The sequence below is a fragment of the Mobula hypostoma genome, chromosome 1 (assembly GCF_963921235.1).
Source record: "Mobula hypostoma chromosome 1, sMobHyp1.1, whole genome shotgun sequence".
Classification (NCBI taxonomy): domain Eukaryota; kingdom Metazoa; phylum Chordata; class Chondrichthyes; order Myliobatiformes; family Myliobatidae; genus Mobula; species Mobula hypostoma.
Window position 1 is genome coordinate 123,910,670 of NC_086097.1, and position 18,915 is coordinate 123,929,584.

Genomic DNA, 18,915 nt, shown 5'->3' on the forward strand with positions numbered 1-18,915 from the left:
TTGAAGTTTGCTTGCTATTTTGAATGTTTTGTTCCCTTGGGGGCCAAGGTGCACTGTTTCATTCAGCTGTATCTATGTATGCTCTGAATGATAAATAAACTTGATTTGATTTAGCTTCTGGCACTATCTAGTTTAAAAAGCTATGCATTAAAAAAGTAAAATAGTGTTTTGTATTAGAAACAATTCAAAGCATTCATTGCCAATAATATCCCAGCTTTAGATGATGAGAAAGACAACCCACACGTTATTCACCAGAAACTATTTGGGATTGAAAGATAATTACTTCTATTGCTTTTTGCTTCTGTTCAGAAATAAGGAGCAAATTGCTTTCACAGAAATGGTGTAAATGCTCAGAATACAATATTAATGGTAAGACTCCTGGCAGTGTGGAGGATCAGAGGGGTCTTGGGCTCTGAGTCCATAGGGCACTCAAAGCTGCTGCACAGGTTGACTCTGTGGTTAAGAAGGCAAACGGTGCATTGGCCTTCATCAACCATGGAATTGAGTTCAAGAGCGGAGAGGTAATGTTACAGCTGTTTAGAACCATGGTCAGACCCCACTTGGAGTACTGTGCTCAATTCTGATCACCTGACTACAGGAAGGATGTGGAAACTATAGAAAGAGTGCAGAGGAGATTTACAAGGATGTTGCCTGGATTGGGGAGCATGCTTTACAAGAATAGGTTGAGTGAACTTGGCCTTTTCTCCTTGGAGCAACGGAGGATGTGAGGTGACCTGATAGAGGTGTATAAGATAATGAGAGGCATTGATCATGTTGATAGTCAGATGCTTTTTCCCAGGGCTGAAATGGCTAACATGAGAGGGCACAGTTTTAAGGTGCTTGGAAGTAGGTACAGAGGGGATGTCAGGGGTAAGTTTTTTACACAGAGTGGTGAGTGCGTGGAATGGGCTGCTGATGACTGTAGTGGAGGCAGATACAAATGGGTCTTCTAAGAGACTCCTGGATAGGTACATGGAGCTTAGAAAAATAGAGGGCTATGGATAACCCTAGATAATTTCTAAAGTATTGTCGGCCGAAGGGCCTGTTTTGTGCTGTAGGTTGTCTATGTTTCTATGCTTCTAGGTCAGTAAGTATCTGTGAAGAACGAAAAGTTTCAAGTCATTAACTTCCATTGGTGAATATATCTGGAACTTTCCATATTTACTTCTGAATTCTAGCACCTTCAGGGTTTTGCTTATGATTTAATTACCTTGTGGGGGAAATGTCTCCTCTGCAAGGCCCGAAGTTTTTTGAAATATTTTGAATCTAAATGCCGAGTCTCTCTTATTATGTCCACCTATAAGATAAAGGAGCTTCACTTAATATCAATGATTACTGCAACAGTAACAGCAGATCTATAGGATGAGAGAGTCAATAAGCTCCTGGCTGATCTGAACTCGATCTTGAGCTCACTTTCCTGCCTATCCTCGGGGACCTTGATTCCTCACTGGCCAAGTCCATCCACTGTATGTTTACCTCAATATAATCAGCTCTCCAGGATGGAGAATTCCAAAGAGTTATAACCATAAAAAGGGAGATTGTCCTTACCTCCACCTTAAATGACTGATTCTATATTCTAAGTAAGAGACTCAAAGAAAGAATCAGAATTGGGTTTATTATCTCTGACATACAGTATGTTTCGCAGAAGGTTGTAAGTTCAGTAGACTCCATTACGGGCACTAACTTCCCCACTGTTGAGGACATCTTCAAAAGGCGATGCCTGACGTCATTACGGTCTCCAGCACCCAGGACACACCCCCTTCTCATTACTATCGTCAGGGAGGAGGTACAGGAACCCAAAGGCATACACTCAACACTTCACTGGTGCTGCAGAGCAACAGATTCCATGACATATGTCAGTGGTAATTTGATTCTGAAATATGTTGCTTTCTGGCAGTACATAATGTATGATTAGTAAGGGCATCAAAGGTTCAGGGGAGAAGACTGGAGAATGGGGTTGAGAGGGATAATAAATCAGCCAGGATTGAATATCGAAGCAGTGGTCAGAGAAAGGGCAGTGTTCTGGCCCCTGCACACGTAGCACGCAGGTCCACTGGTATATGGACATGCCGTGGTGCTCACCAACTATATCGCCAGCGATCAGTAGATAGCCCCACTGCCTTGTGGGCAGCCTCGGGCGAGACTAAGTCTATGGGTGTAAATCTAGACAGCAAATCCAGAGTGGAGCCCCTAAGGTGGCTGGATATCATTGACCAGTTAGCCTGATCTCAGTGGTTAGGAAGATATTGGAGTCAATTGTTAAGGATGAGGTTATGGAGTACTTGGTGACACAGGACAGATAGGACCAAGTCAGCATGGTCTCCTTAAAGGAAAATATTTTCTGACAAACCTGTTGGAATTCTTTCAGGAGATTACAAGTAAGATAGATAAAGGGGATGCAGTGTTTGTTGTATATTTGGACTTTCAGAAGGCCTTTGACAAGGTGCCACACATGAGGCTGTTTACCAAATTAAGGGCCCATAGTATTACAGGAAAATTACTGGCATGGTTAGACCATTGGCTGATTGGTAGGAGGCAGTGAATGGGGATAAAAGGATCTTTTTCTGGTTGGCTGCCAGTGACTAGTGGTTTTTTGCAGTGGTCAGTGTTGGGACTGCTTTTTTTAATGCTGCATGTCAATGATTCAGATGATGGAATGGCTGGCTTTGTTGCCAAGTTTGCAGATGATACAAAGATTGGTGGAGGGGCAGGTAGTGTTGAGGAAACAGGAAGGCTACAGAAAAACTTAGACAGATTAGGAGAATGGGCAAGATAGTGGCAAATAAAATACAATGTTGGAAAATGCATGGTCATGCACTTTGGTAGTAGAAATAAATGTGTGGACTATTTCCTAAATGGGGAGAAAATCCAAAAAAAATCTGAGAAGCAAAGGGACCTGGGAGTCCTCATGCAGATATTTTCTGCTTTCTGTTCCTTCTCCAGGACCTGGGCCTCAATACCCCCTTGTGCAACTGGATCCTAGATTTCCTCTCTCGTAGACCCTAGTCAGTTCAGATCGGCAGAAAGATCTCCTCCACAATCTCCTTCAGCCCAGGGAGAGGTCAGAGGAGAATGGCCAGATTGATTCAAGCTGACAGGAGGGAAACAGTAACTCAAATAATGTCTCATTACAACAGTGGTATGCAGAAGAGCATCTCTAAATGCACAACATGTCAAACCTTCAAGTGGATGGGCTACAACACGGGAAGACATAGAAACATAGAAACATAGAAAATAGGTGCAGGAGTAGGCCATTCGGCCCTTCGAGCCTGCACCGCCATTTATTATGATCATGGCTGATCATCCAACTCAGAACCCAGCCTTCCCTCCATACCCCCTGACCCCTGTAGCCACAAGGGCCATATCTAACTTCCTTTTAAACATAGCTAATGAACTGGCCTCAACAGTTTGCTGTGGCAGAGAATTCCACAGATTCACCACTCTCTGTGTGAAGAAGTTTTTCCTAACCTCGGTCCTAAAAGGCTTCCCCTCTATCCTCAAACTGTGACCCCTCGTTCTAGACCTCCCCAACATCGGGAACAATCTTCCTGCATCTAGCCTGTCCAATCCCTTTAGGATCTTATACGTTTCAATCAGATCCCCCCTCAATCTTCTAAATTCCAACGAGTACAAGCCCAGTTCATCCAGTCTTTCTTCATATGAAAGACCTGCCATCCCAGGAATCAATCTGGTGAACCTTCTTTGTACTCCCTCTATGGCAAAGATGTCTTTCCTCAGATTAGGGGACCAAAACTGCACACAATACTCCAGGTGTGGTCTCACCAAGGCCTTGTACAACTGCAGTAGTACCTCCCTGCTCCTGTACTCGAATCCTCTCGCTATAAATGCCAGCATACCGTTCGCCTTTTTCACCGCCTGCTGTACCTGCATGCCCACTTTCAATGACTGGTGTATAATGACACCCAGGTCTCGTTGCACCTCCCCTTTTCCTAATCGGCCACCATTCAGATAATAATCTGTTTTCCTATTTTTGCCACCAAAGTGGATAACTTCACATTTATCCACATTAAATTGCATCTGCCATGAGTTTGCCCACTCACCCAACCTATCCAAGTCACCCTGCATCCTCTTAGCATCCTCCTCACTGCTAACACTGCCACCCAGCTTCGTGTCATCCGCAAACTTGGAGATGCTGCATTTAATTCCCTCATCCAAGTCATTAATATATATTGTAAACAACTGGGGTCCCAGCACTGAGCCTTGCGGTACCCCACTAGTCACCGCCTGCCATTCTGAAAAGGTCCCGTTTATTCCCACTCTTTGCTTCCTGTCTGCTAACCAATTCTCCACCCACACCAATACCTTACCCCCAATACCGTGTGCTTTAAGTTTGCACACTAATCTCCTATGTGGGACCTTGTCAAAAGCCTTTTGAAAATCCAAATATACCACATCCACTGGTTCTCCCCTATCCACTCTACTAGTTACATCCTCAAAAAATTCTATGAGATTCGTCAGACATGATTTTCCTTTCACAAATCCATGCTGACTTTGTCCGATCATTTCACCGCTTTCCAAATGTGCTGTTATCACATCCTTGATAACTGACTCCAGCAGTTTCCCCACCACCGACGTTAGGCTAACCGGCCTATAATTCCCCGGTTTCTCTCTCCCTCCTTTTTTAAAAAGTGGGGTTACATTAGCCACCCTCCAATCCTCAGGAACTAGTCCAGAATCTAACGAGTTTTGAAAAATTATCACTAATGCATCCACTATTTCTTGGGCCACTTCCTTAAGCACTCTGGGATGCAGACCATCTGGCCCTGGGGATTTATCTGCCTTCAATCCCTTCAATTTACCTAACACCACTTCCCTACTAACATGTATTTCGCTCAGTTCCTCCATCTCACTGGACCCTCTGTCCCTTACTATTTCTGGAAGATTATTTATGTCCTCCTTAGTGAAGACAGAACCAAAGTAATTATTCAATTGGTCTGCCATGTCCTTGCTCCCCATAATCAATTCACCTGTTTCTGTTTGCAGGGGACCTACATTTGTCTTTATCAGTCTTTTCCTTTTTACATATCTATAAAAGCTTTTACAGTCCGTTTTTATGTTCTCTGCCAGTTTTCTCTCATAATCTTTTTTCCCCTTCCTAATTAAGCCCTTTGTCCTCCTCTGCTGAACTCTGAATTTCTCCCAGTCCTCAGGTGAGCCACTTTCTCTGGCTAATTTGTATGCTACTTCTTTGGAATTGATACTATCCCTAATTTCTCTTGTCAGCCACGGGTGCACTACCTTCCTTGATTTATTCTTTTGCCAAACTGGGATGAACAATTGTTGTAGTTCATCCATGCAACCTTTAAATGCCTGCCATTGCATATCCACCGTCAATCCTTGAAGTGTCATTTGCCAGTCTATCTTAGCTAATTCATGTCTCATACCTTCAAAGTTACCCCTCTTTAAGTTCAGAACCTTTGTTTCTGAATTAACTACGTCACTCTCCATGTTAATGAAGAATTCCACCATATTATGGTCACTCTTACCCAAGGGGCCTCTCACGACAAGATCGCTAATTAACCCTTCCTCATTGCTCAAAACCCAGTCCAGAATAGCCTGCTCTCTAGTCGGTTCCTCGACATGTTGGTTCAAAAAACCATCCCGCATACATTCCAAGAAATCCTCTTCCTCAGCACCTTTACCACAAACATACTCACAGTGGCTACTTTATTGGGCGCTGGAATATTCAGTGGCCACTTTACAGATACATAAAGTGGTCACTGAGTGTATCCCTGATAGAGAAGGAACAGGATGTACTAATATATGCAAAGATCCATAGATTATGCATGATTTTAAGTTATGTACCATTCTCAGCAGTCTAATTTAAAATGATGATAGTGTATTGCTTTACCTTTTGATATTTTGAGGTGTCCATTTCAAGCATTTTGACCCAAGGTACCAGTAACAAGATGAGTATATGCTCCTCTAGATGATCAAACAGCTCTTCAAAGGGTGGTTCCAGTTTATTGTAGATGCTTTTCTGATTCTCGATATCTAATTTGACATCTGCGGGGGCCCCTTCAACCGTGTAGGTGGCAAAAATGAACTGTAGCAGGAGGACGGATCATAAAAAAGGTTCAGCATGTAGTTAGAGATGTCCAAAAGGTCTGTTAGAGTTTCACATACAAAATGCTGGACAAACTAAAACACTGATGTTTCGGACCCAGACTCTTCATCAGGACTGGGTCTCGGACCGAAGTGCCGACTTGATATTCCTCTCCATAAATGTTGCCGGACCTGCCGAATTCCTTCAGCATTCTCTGCGTGTTACTCAGGATTTCCAGCTTATGGAGAACCTCTTGTGCTTATCAGTTACAATTTCCACCATTTCCTAAAATTACACACTTTCTTCCCATTATACTCCAGGACTGAAGAAGAATAAACCTCATAAACCCTGGCAGTGCACTTGAGTAAAATCATTCAAAACATGGAAGATTTCTAAACTTCCAGGGATATGGATAAATGGATGATGTGTCACAGTCTGGGGATATGGATAAATGGATGGTATGTCACAGTCTGGGGATATGGATAAATGGATGGTGTGTCACAGTCTGGGGATATGGATAAATGGATGGTGTGTCACAGTCTGGGGATATGGATAAATGGATGGTGTATCACAGTCTGGGGATATGGATAAATAGATGATGTGTCACAGTCCGGGGATATGGATAAATAGATGGTGTGTCACAGTCCAAGGATATGGATAAATGGATGGTATGTCACAGTCTGGGGATATGGATAAATGGATGGTGTGTCACAGTCCGGGGATATGGATAAATGGATGGTGTGTCACAGTCTGGGGATATGGATAAATGGATGATGTGTCACAGTCTAGGGATATGGATAAATGGATGGTGTGTCACAGTCCGGGGATATGGATAAATGGATGGTGTGTCACAGTCTGGGGATATGGATAAATGGATGATGTGTCACAGTCTGGGGATATGGATAAATGGATGGTGTGTCACAGTCTGGGGATATGGATAAATGGATGATGTGTCACAGTCTAGGGATATGGATAAATGGATGGTGTGCCACAGTCTGGGGATATGGATAAATTGATGATGTGTCACAGTCTGGGGATATGGATAAATGGATGATGTGTCACAGTCTGGGGATATGGATAAATGGATGGTATGTCACAGTCTGGGGATATGGATAAATGGATGGTGTGTCACAGTCTGGGGATATGGATAAATGGATGGTGTGTCACAGTCTGGGGATATGGATAAATGGATGGTGTGTCACAGTCTGGGGATATGGATAAATGGATGGTGTGTCACAGTCTGGGGATATGGATAAATAGATGATGTGTCACAGTCCGGGGATATGGATAAATAGATGGTGTGTCACAGTCCAAGGATATGGATAAATGGATGGTATGTCACAGTCTGGGGATATGGATAAATGGATGGTGTGTCACAGTCCGGGGATATGGATAAATGGATGGTGTGTCACAGTCTGGGGATATGGATAAATGGATGATGTGTCACAGTCTAGGGATATGGATAAATGGATGGTGTGTCACAGTCTGGGGATATGGATAAATTGATGATGTGTCACAGTCTGGGGATATGGATAAATGGATGGTATGTCACAGTCTGGGGATATGGATAAATGGATGGTGTGTCACAGTCTGGGGATATGGATAAATGGATGATGTGTCACAGTCTAGGGATATGGATAAATGGATGGTGTGTCACAGTCTGGGGATATGGATAAATTGATGATGTGTCACAGTCTGGGGATATGGATAAATGGATGATGTGTCACAGTCTGGGGATATGGATAAATGGATGATGTGTCACAGTCTGGGGATATGGATAAATGGATGATGTGTCACAGTCTGGGGATATGGATAAATGGATGGTGTGTCACAGTCCGGGGATATGGATACTGTGAATGGTGTGTCACAGTCCAGGGAGATCTTTCGCTCTAATTGGGATTGAATGGTCTAAATGAACATAGCAGTAATGAGCGATCTGATGGTTTCCATAGCAACCATCACGCTGACCAGAGTCAAGAGTAGCCTTCAGTTCACTTCAGCAGTCCTGTTTTTTGTGCTAGTGCAGAGACCCAAAGGAGACTGTCTACAGGATGGGCTCTTGGTGTGCATCCTGTTGAAGAAGTTTACTTGTCTCATAAAACCTCAGAACCAGAATCTGGTTTAATATCACAGGTATATGTTGTGAACGGTGTTTTGTGGCAGCAGTACATTGCAATACATAAAGAATCTATAAAGTACAATAAAAAATTTACAGTGTGTATAGTAAATTAAATAAGCAGTATGAAAGAGAGCAAAATAGTGAAGTAGTCTTCATAGACCATTCGGAAATGTAATGGAGGAGGGGAAGAAGCTGTTCCTAAAATGTTGAGTGTGTGTCTTCAGGCTCCTGTACCTCCTCCCTGATGGAGGCAAAGTGAAGAGTGCATGCCCTGGGCACCGGGAGTCCTCAATGATGGAACTTTGAAGGACGCACTCTGTACGGCCAGTTGTCAAAGAACCCCGGAAAGTAGCTGATAAAATCCCAAGCTGAAGGCATTGTGGAAGATGTGGCACAGATGTATGACAAGATGATAATCACGATAACATACTGCATCGGCTCTCTAACAATTAGAACAGTAGCAAAGTGGTTAGTGTACTGCAGACCCGGCTTCACTGCCCACCACTGTCTGTAAGGAGTTTGTACGTCTCCCCGTGACCCCGTGGGTTCCGACTTTCTCCCACATCCCATTGACATACCGGTTAGTGGGTTAATTGGTGACATGGGTGTAACTGGGTGGTGTGGGCTCACTGGGCCAGGAGGGACTGTTACAGTGCTGTATCTCAAAATAAAAAGACAGACAGATAAACCAGACCAGACCAAACCAAACCAGGAGTCTGTAGAGATCTGCCATTTTGCCTCAGTCCCCTGTTTTGGTGTATATACTCAGTTAACAGTTCATCCCAAACACTTTATGAGGTTTAGCTATAAATTATTACATCTTGCACTGTATAAAGTTCATGAGGTTTTAATTTCCTCTCAAGGTACAAGATTCAAAATGTATTAATTATGGATACATTGAAATATACGGTGAAATGCTAACAACCAACAGACCCGAGGATGTGCTGGGGGCAGCCACACATTCCAGTACCAACATAGCATGCCCTCAATGCTCAGCAGAAAAACACAGAACATAACTAGCACCAAAACAACAGCAACACAAGCCCCATCCCTCCCTCCCTCCCACCCACCCACCCACAGCATACACGGTGCTCTAACCCCAGGACATGATGTTGTGTTCGGCCTCAAGCTCTCAGTTAGGTTGTTGATGGCGTGGTGTTTGAAATTGTTGTTGTTTCAGCCCCTGCCCCCTGCCATAAACTGATGAGATCGACTGAGATCCTCATTCTAGCCACAGCTCTCCATCACTTTCCATAAGCATCTCAGAGTACAGATTCAATCCTGCCTGACCCATCCCTAGCTGTAGCTGATGAAATATGCATGGTTGCATTGAAATTAATGTTGCTACAAGCATCAGAACTGGAATTGATTATACAACATTGTTTACTGACCTAGCCAAGATAACAAAAGAAATCTTGTCAACTCCACGTGGGTATAGCATGTCTTCAAAGGTCAGCAGGGTGAGCTGGGGAGAGGGGGAAGGGCTGTCAATACGTGGGATGTGATTGGCTGGAGAGTAGTCACATGGGGCAGGTGTTTGATTGTAGAACTGGGTGAGGAGACGTCCATGTAACTTACTTATAAAAAAGTTTTAATATCTCTCCTGACTATGACTTTCCTATAGACTCACTTTCAAGGTCACTACAACTCATGTTCCTACTATTATTTATTTACTTATTATTATCATTTTTTTGTATTTGCCCAGTTTGTCTTATTTTGCACATTGGTTGTCAGTCTTTGTCTAGTTTTTCATTGATTCTATTGTATTCTTTTGTTCGACTGTGAATGCTTGCAAGGAATTGAATCTCAGGATCAAACATGGTGACATATATATACTTTGATGATAAATTTACTTTGAACTTAGAACTGACTCAGAATGGCCCATTTTCCTGGAATTTCAAACTACATATCATATCTGGTCTCATTACACTTCCATTTATGATTCTGAGATATTCTTCAACACAAACTCAAGCATTCAAACAGTAATTGGAAAACTAATTACTGAAACAACAGATATTTCAATGCTTGCCTGTGCTTGCCTCTTGAGCTTAAATGGTTGAAAGATTTCTGCATAAAAGAGTCGCTGATATTCCTTCAGCTCAAACCACAAGTCCACACTATTACACCATAGCTGTAAAACAGGTAGAAGCCAAATTAGTTCACGGTCACACAGTCATAGGGAGCCCCTGGACTGTGGATTCATTTTGCATGAATTTTAGGAGAAAATTGGACGGATAAGTGAGTGTGTGTGCAGGAGAGAGCTGGGGTGTGTGGAGATTACCTGAAATGGGTGAATGGGAAAATTCAATGCTAGTACCATTGTTACCCCAAGTGAACATGAGATTGCTTTTTGGCTTCTCTGTACATGGAGAATAGACATGTTGCTATGGGAGTGGGAAGGGGAATTAAAATGACACGTAACTGGAAGCTCAAGGTGGCCGACATGGACAGAGTGCATGTGCTCTGGAAAACATTTGCCTTGTAATGAACACAATACGCTGTAGGAACTCATTCTAACTTCTTCCCCCATTCTGATGAAGGGTCTCAGACTGAAAGGCCGGCGGTTGATTCCCCTCCATAGATGCTGCCTGGCCTGCTGCATTTTGAGTTTGTTGTTCTGGATTTCCAGCATCCGCAGAATCTCTTGCATTTGCTTGGTCTCATCGACAAGGAGGTGGTTATGTTATGAGGCTGGAAGAGGTGTGGGTGAATGGATGTTTAAGGTGCCTAACCTATCCAAAAAAAAAGTTTGTTTCACTTACCTCATTTCCTGTTTCCTTGCAAAAATTTGTGAAGAAGTATCCTGTTCTGCTTTCATTATGAAGGGCATGGAGCAGGTCATTAATTTTATAGTCACACAGTGGATCGTGATACTTTGTGATGTGCATCTAAAAACAATACAATCAGAATTAATTAATTAGTTATGCATAAAGCTCTAAATCTGCATGGAACTCCATGGCCCTCGTTTCTCCTGCCCATATGGAACTCCAGTCCTGGAACCCACCAACAACTCACTGACCCGGGGAGTGGGGGGAGGGCGCCAGCTCTCGCCACTGCTGGCCTGCAGGCCCGACGTCCCGACGTCCGACCACATATTGTCTCTGTGTCTCTGACTTTTGAACATGGAGCGGAGGCTTAGACTCTGGCCTGATCTCCAATTCCCCCACAGCCCTGTCCTTAAACCCTAACGTGATCCCTAATTCCTCCTCTCTGTTCCAATGAGTCTTTAAAAAAAGGCTAGCGACCCCCTAGGTACGTGAATCAGAGACACCAGAGTTCGAGGCCTGGTGTTCGGGGCCCCATCATCGGCGAGCCTGGAGCGCGCGTCCTCATTCGTCATCGTCAGTGAGTCCCGGGGCCCATGCCAAAGTTCGAAGCCCTAAGGTTGATCAGAAGTCTGAAAGTTGAGGCCCTCTGGTCTGAATCTTTGCAAGCCTACTGGAGAAGCTGAAGGCCCAACACCTGTGGCTCTGAGTCCGCAGCAGGCCGAAGGGGGCCTGTCCTGGGGTGGGTGGGTGTGAGAGAGGAAAGGAGCTTGCCTTGGTGTTGTTGTTTTGTTGCTTGTTGTTATCTGCTCTGCCATGATGGAATACTGGCACAGACTCAATGGGCTGAAGAGCCTAATTCTGCTCCTATGTTTAATGGTTTTATGGTGTTTTGTTTTGTTGTGTTCTACGTTGTTCTGCCGAGCATTGTAGGCTCTGCTGGTGCTGGAATGCACGGCGACACTTGCAGGCTGCCCCACCCCGCACATCCTCAGGTGTGTTGGTTGTTAACACAAACGACATACTTCACTGTAGGTTTCCATGTACCCATGATAAATCTTAATCTGACGGCACCCAACTTTCTGCCATGGCCCTTGGTTATGTGCAATATAAATTGTGTATGATTTCTGTTTAATTGATGTTTCTTCTTGTGAATGCTGCTGATCTGAAGCTATCTCCCTATGATGCTGCTGCAGGCAGGTTTCTCACTGCACGTGTGCACACGACAATAAACTCCAACGTGTTTCAAGGTTCAAGATTGTTTAATGTCATTTCCTCCACACAAGTGTAAAGGAAAACAAAATAATTGTTACTCTGGATCCAATGCAGCACAAAGAAAAAACATACTCAAAAGATAAATAACCCAATAATAATAGAAAAACAATAAATATAAATACATAAGACAGCTTTTATATACTGTTTTCCTGCAATTCCATCAGAATAAGGCTGATGTACCCCACCGGTTCTTCTAATTCAAATTCAAAGTCAGTATCAAAATAAATTTACTATCAAGGTATGTGTATTATTATCAAGCTTTTTTTGCAGACACTTACAGGAAAATAAAAGTACAATAGAATATGTGAAAACCTATACATAAACAAGGACTGACAAACAATCAAGGTGCAGAAGAGGACAAGTTGTGCAAATAACAAAATAAATAAATAATGCCAAGAGCATGAGTTGTAGGGTCCTTGAAAGTGAGTCTGTAGGTTGTGGAATCAGTTCAGTGTCAAGGTGAGTGGAATTATCCATGCTGATTCAGGAGCCTGATGGTTGAGGGGTAATAACTGTTCCTGAATCTGATGGTGTGGGACCGCAGGCTCCTCTACCTCCTGCCCGATGCCAGCAGTAAGAAGAGAGCATGGTCTGGAAGGCCAGGATCCCTAATGATGGATGTTGCTCTCTTGTGCTTCAAACAGCACAATAAAATCTGCCAGACCAAAATGAGGATGGATGCTGCTTTCTTGTGGCAGAACTCACTGTAACGGTGCTCAGTGGTGGTGGGGGAGGGGGGGGGGTTGCCTGTGATGGACTGAGCTGTATCCACCACTTTCTGTAGAGTTCCAATCTTGTCCATTGGCATTTCCATACCAGGCCACGATGCAATCAGTTACAATGCCCTCCACCGTGTATCTATAGAAGTTTGTCAAAGTTCTGATCTGAACTTAACTGACACCACCCACTTGCACAATCATGTCATCATTCGCCTTACTGAAGTTCAGTTCCCTGCTCCTGGGGCTGATACACACACTGAAACATTTCTCATACACACACTTGACCAGCCCAATACCATTCTCATTGTTGTTCCTCTCCACGCCTTTTGAAGCACTGGGTGGCAACCTTGCCGTTTCTTCAGCATTTTGTCTGTTTTATGTGAGGCCGAGTTGCTAGCTCGACACTCAACCCAGCACAGATGGAAAGCTTGCAAGGAGCTGGCCGGATTCGAGCTGGGCATCACTCGCCTCAAAGTCAGCTGCGGATGCCCCTACACCACCGGCCAATACCGTTCTTGAGTGCCTCCAAGATTATAACTTCATAAATCTGACTTAATTCCACCCAAAACCTCCTGCCAACTATCACTTTTAATAAGGACCTATTCAGCTGACTTTCTGAAACAGACGAGAAACAGCCATTAAAGCTCCCTAGTGTCTGAAATTTCTACCTTGGAATAAAGCTATTGTTTGTCTAGCCTATCTGAACCTTGCACAATTTTTTGTAAGCTTCTCAGACTCCAACGCTCAAGAGAAAACAATCCATGTGTGCCCAAATTCGTCTTATAGTTAATAATCTAGGCAGCATTCTGGGAAACTTCTTCTGCACCCTTTCCAAAGCCTCCACATCCTCCCTCCTCTCCAGGGAGAAAAGAGGTGCAACCCAATGAAAGTTTTATACAACTACAACGTAACTTCCTGATTCTTAAACTCAATGCCCCAACCGCTGAAGAAAAGCAGACCGTGGTCCTTCTTTACCACTCAATCTTCTTGAGTTGTCACTTTCAAGGAGTTTTTGACTTGTAACTCTTTGTAAATCAACATATATTTAAAACTATTTTGTTGGTACTCTGTGAAAACTATTAGGATAGATAGAGCGGGAGCTTAAACATGATTTCAGGCTGCTTTTGATTTATAACTTGATTTTGCTCAAAATAAGTACCTTTACATTTCACAGTTCATTCTGCTGGTCAAAGGCAGATGTTACTTTGCTAAGATATTTCTCAACCCTGTTCTGTTAGTTGAAGTTTCTGGCCGAGTACTTACTGATGTCTTTAAATTGTGGATTTCCTTTGCTTTCCGTAATGCCAACTCGTTGAAAGCTTTCATAGATTCTGAGATTTTCATTGAAATATCACATTTTGAAGTGTTAACATGTCTGAAAAGAAAATAAGAGACAATTTAGGGAAAAAAATGAGTATAAAAAATTTCGAGGAATCTTTAACATAGACAGAACCCATAACTAGTAAGATGTATCATGAACTACTGGCAGATCAATTTGCTTCATTAAGGCAATCTTTTAAGAAAAAATGGACAGTTATGAGAATACATAGAATTCTGATAATCTGACAAATTTGAGATTTTAGATTATCAAATTAGCGGGACATTACTTCTAACACATTTTTAATTCACCTTTGCCCATTAGGGACTATATTTAGTTATGTGAATATAGCAGATATTAAGTCAAGGAAGAACCAGTCTTCAGTTCTTACTGTAAATTGCAAGCAGTAAATTAAAGTTAAAAGCAAAAGCTAGTCCACAGACTAAGAGATATTGTTTACAAAATGGTGACCATGATATATTTGCATATGCATTAGCCAAATGTTAAGACAATGGGGTTGTGTTAATTGGTCTGCATCAAACCAGACATCTATGGGTTTAAGTAATTTGCACCACTGTAAATTAAATAAACTCAGGAAACTTGAAATTAGTTTGTCCCAGCAGGGGTGTTTGAACTTTCAGAGGTGTCTCCCACTGTACAGATCAAAATCAAAGTTCAAATACATTTATTATCAAAGTACATATATGTCACCATATGTCGCCCTGAGATTCATTTGCTTGTGGGCATACTCAACAAATCCATAATTAATAACCATAACTACACCAACTTGTTCATTCAACCAGTGTGCAAAAGTCAACAAACTGTGCAAATGCAAAAAGAAAGAAGAAAGAGTAATAATAATAAATAAGAGATAAATATTGAGAACATGAGATGAAGGGTCCTTGAAAGTGAATCTTTAGGTTGAGGGAACATTTCGATGATGGGGTAAGTGAAGTAGAGTGAAGTTACCCCCTTTGGTTCAGGAGCCTGATGGTTGACAGGTAATAGCTGTTCCTTAACCTGGTGCTGTGAGTCTTGAGGTCCGTGTACATTCTTCCTGATGGCAGCAACGAGAATAAAGTATGTCCTGGGGGAGTGGGGTCCCTGATGATGGATGCTGTTTTCCTGCAACAATGTTTCATGTATATGTGCTCAATGGGCTTTGCCCATGATGGACTGGGCCATATCCACTACTTCTGCAATTCAAAGGAAGCAGTGTCAAACGAAAGAATTGAAGTATACAATGTCTTTGTAAGTATTGAATTGTACTGTTACCATTGATCTTACGGGTATAAAATGTGATGTGCTTTGGAGTTTGGAAGACTCCAGAAGAATGCTTGCTTGCTGTGATGAATAGACATCCATATCACCAGCTTCACTGTCTCTCCGGTGACTTTGATCACAGTTACAGCAGTTGGGGGCTCAACTGGGATATGTTCTTGACCCACTGTGTGGGCAGTGACTTAAGCAGTCTAAGGGGTGAGTATTTTTAAGAGAAGCACCCACACTTAGATCTGTTCAGATCTATGACCACGGAATCACAAAGTATCAAAGAACAAAACGGTCAGTTGAAATGCTGGATATAAAAGAGGTGTGTGTGTTTGTGTAAGGGACCAGCTATCACAGTTTTGGGTAGCTTGGTGACACAGGAGCACAAGCTGTGAACACTCTGGATGTTCAGGACACTGTATATAGTGGTATACTTGCTTGTGAGTGTATTTGTGTGTTTTTAAGAATAAGTTTGAAGCTTTGGAGTTTTATACGGAAGGAGTGATACAGGCACCATGAGTTCAGTGGACAGAAGTGGAAGATTGCAGAGTACATACACTGTGGTTTGAACTAAGTTTGTACTGCTTAATTTTTATCCATCCCTTATGTTTTGCTTAGAATGGGATTTAGTGTGGAAGTATTTGAGTGAATGGTTATATCTAGGTGTATCTATTGGGATGGCACATATTGAGGTGAGACAATGTCTGGTTAAGAATCCTGATGATCCCAGCCAGCCCTTGACCCTGATTACCACCATTCACAGACCCTTCACTCCCGGGGAGAAGCAGGGCATTTTATCTGAGCTGCCCTCACTTAAAGTTACTTGTGGGAATTCAGAATTCTGGCGCAAGCTCGAAGAAATAATTGAACTTCACCAGATGATATCTTCAAAAGACATACATGTCTTGGTAAAAGTGAAATGCCCAAAGAATATATGGGATAGTATGATAATACGAGAGAGTGTGGATGGTACTTGGACAACTAACAAGGAGAGGTACCGTTTCTTTAAGGGGGGAGTGAGGCAGCGGCTGGGGGGAGGTGAGAGTAATTGGGGAATGACAACATTGGAGGTTCAGAGAGTCGGTGAGGCCACCATGGGTCATGCAAAGCACAAATATCAAGCAGATGATGAGTATTCAGAGTAGGACAATCCTGGTAAGGATGATCCAGTCTTCCTGACCAGGAAGTTTTAGATTTGGGGATAACAGTGGGATTGACCTACCCAGTGATAGTTCTGTGGGGTAGAACAGAGGAGAGGGAAGCAAAGTTGTAAGGTGTCCGTAGTGAACGTAGCTGCTGTGATGTCACAGAGGGCTTGTTCTATGTGCCAGCAACCAGAAAACCAAGCAAGGAGCTTTGGGAGTAGACCGGGAAGAGTAAAGGAGATGATATATTACTGCTGCGGCCTATTGGGCCATAGCTGGAGGTGGTGTCCTACAAAGAGAGGAAGGTGTGGGGGTCACTCACCAAAACAGGAAGAAATCACAGCAGTGCCTTTTCTATCTGATTTGACTGCTGGCCAGATTATAGAACTAATGAAGGCAGTGTTCAGGTCAGATAAACTGCTGGAGGCAGCATGCACTGCTAGTAGTGGACACCCACAGATGTACTGTACACAGAAGGTTTATTGGGGGCCAGCAATGTGTTATGTTAGTGGGCACAGAATCATCAGTATCCATGACTGATCTACCCTCGTCGATGCCTGCAGAGGCACTCGTACCCAGTGCAGGGTGTGAAACTACGAGGGCAGAGAGAAGTGAGCCTCATGTACTTGAGATTGAAGGGGCGCAGCCTCCATCAGATTTTTGGGTGTGCCCAAAGATTATTTTGGGTACCAAAACAATGAGGGTACCGTCCTGGGGACAGACACTCTAAATAAGGCAGGTGCTATCATAGACTCAGGAAAGGGAGAAATAACATGGACAAGACAGGGACAGTGAACAGGTATAATCCCCAGAGCAGACAACATGGCTCATCGAGAGAGAGCAGCCCCACAGAGGGACAGGACACGGGACGATGTGCATGGCAGGAGGTCCTAAACTAGGGCCCAAACACAGTCAAGAAGTGTTAAAATCAGTGTGGCTGCCTTCAGAGAACACAACAATTAAAGCAAAGACACAACAGAAAGGGGAAAGGAACGAGTAGAATGAGAATGAACATGCAGGTCACAGGGAGAGAGCAACAGAGAACTTGGGATGACAGAAGTTGAAACTGTGAAGGAAGAAACTATTGGAGCTAATTTAGTGAAATAAATAAACCGGAGAAGAGGAGAAGATGGCGGCGCGACGGCAGCGCGCGCGTCCTCTCCGGTGATGAGTATCTGTTATCTGTCAAGTAGGGGACCGTGCACAATTCTGATTTGATGGAGACAGACGTGAGAGTACGGAGGAGCATCTGGAAAACTTCTGAAATGCTCGCTTCGCTGCCGCTGCTACTGTGTGGTAACCGGAACCTCCGGAGCAGAATGCCCTGAAATCCTCGGCTTTGCGTGTTTCAGCGGCCGGGGCGAGGTCGAAGACACTCAGCAGAGGATGGCGCTCGGGAGGGTGTATCGGAGGACTGGTCAGAGGCTCGAAGTTTTCGGACGGATGGACTCAGTGTCGGCTGTGGTCGGCTGCTTCCAAGGCATCGGCAGTTGTCGGTGCCTTGGAGGTTTATGGCAGGGAGTTTCTCCCTTTTGCTGCCTGCTATCGGGGACTCTTTTGAGACTTTTTTTACCGTGCCCATGGTTTGTTCTTCATCAAATTATGATATTGCTTTGCACTGCTGTAACTATATGTTATAATTATGTGGTTCTGTCAGTGTTAGTCTTTGGTTTGTCCTGTTTTCTGTGATATCACTCCGGAGAAACATTGTATCGTTTCTTAATGCATGTATGCATTTCTAAATGACAATAAAAGAGGACTAAGTGTTCTCATAATCGGAAAAAAAAATAACATGGAGAAGTGAGCAATGTTGTAACCAGAGTAACACATTGTGGGACTAAGCAAAACAGCAGCAACAGAGGGAGAGAAGATAGCCCTCCCACAGCCAGGTGACCAAGTCATGGTGAGGGTGCTGCCTGAAAAGGCAGGGTTTGCTCATAGATGGGTATGGCTTCTGACAAATGATAGCTGTGTTTGTGTACAGACCCAGCGTGGTAGCCAGTGGGAACATATGACTGCCTTCTTGTTGCCCTCACTGACAGAACAAGGGATCAAGTCTAGCCAGTAACAATGTCATTACAGAGAATTTAACTGATGAACGCCAGCCTGTTGCTTCTTGTCTGACCCACAGATGGAAGAGAATGGGAACGCAAAAGACACAGAGACATGTCAACAAGCCGTGAATAAAGTGTAAAGTGTAATGGTAACTGTACTTTGTAATGAAGGCTAGTTCTGGAA

General features: G+C 43.4%; 1 protein-coding gene across 1 annotated transcript in view; it reads right to left on the reverse strand.

Annotated features, from left to right (window-relative positions):
• Positions 1-18,915, reverse strand: part of LOC134343468 (regulator of G-protein signaling 22-like) — a 121,224-nt gene that overhangs the window by 53,183 nt on the left and 49,126 nt on the right. The window contains exons 11-15 of the mRNA XM_063042221.1: positions 14,209-14,320; positions 10,949-11,074; positions 10,216-10,317; positions 5,873-6,067; positions 1,211-1,297 (exon numbers count right to left, since the gene is read on the reverse strand). Of these exons, the coding sequence (XP_062898291.1) occupies positions 1,211-1,297; positions 5,873-6,067; positions 10,216-10,317; positions 10,949-11,074; positions 14,209-14,320 (622 nt within the window). The remainder of the gene's footprint in view (positions 1-1,210; positions 1,298-5,872; positions 6,068-10,215; positions 10,318-10,948; positions 11,075-14,208; positions 14,321-18,915) is intronic.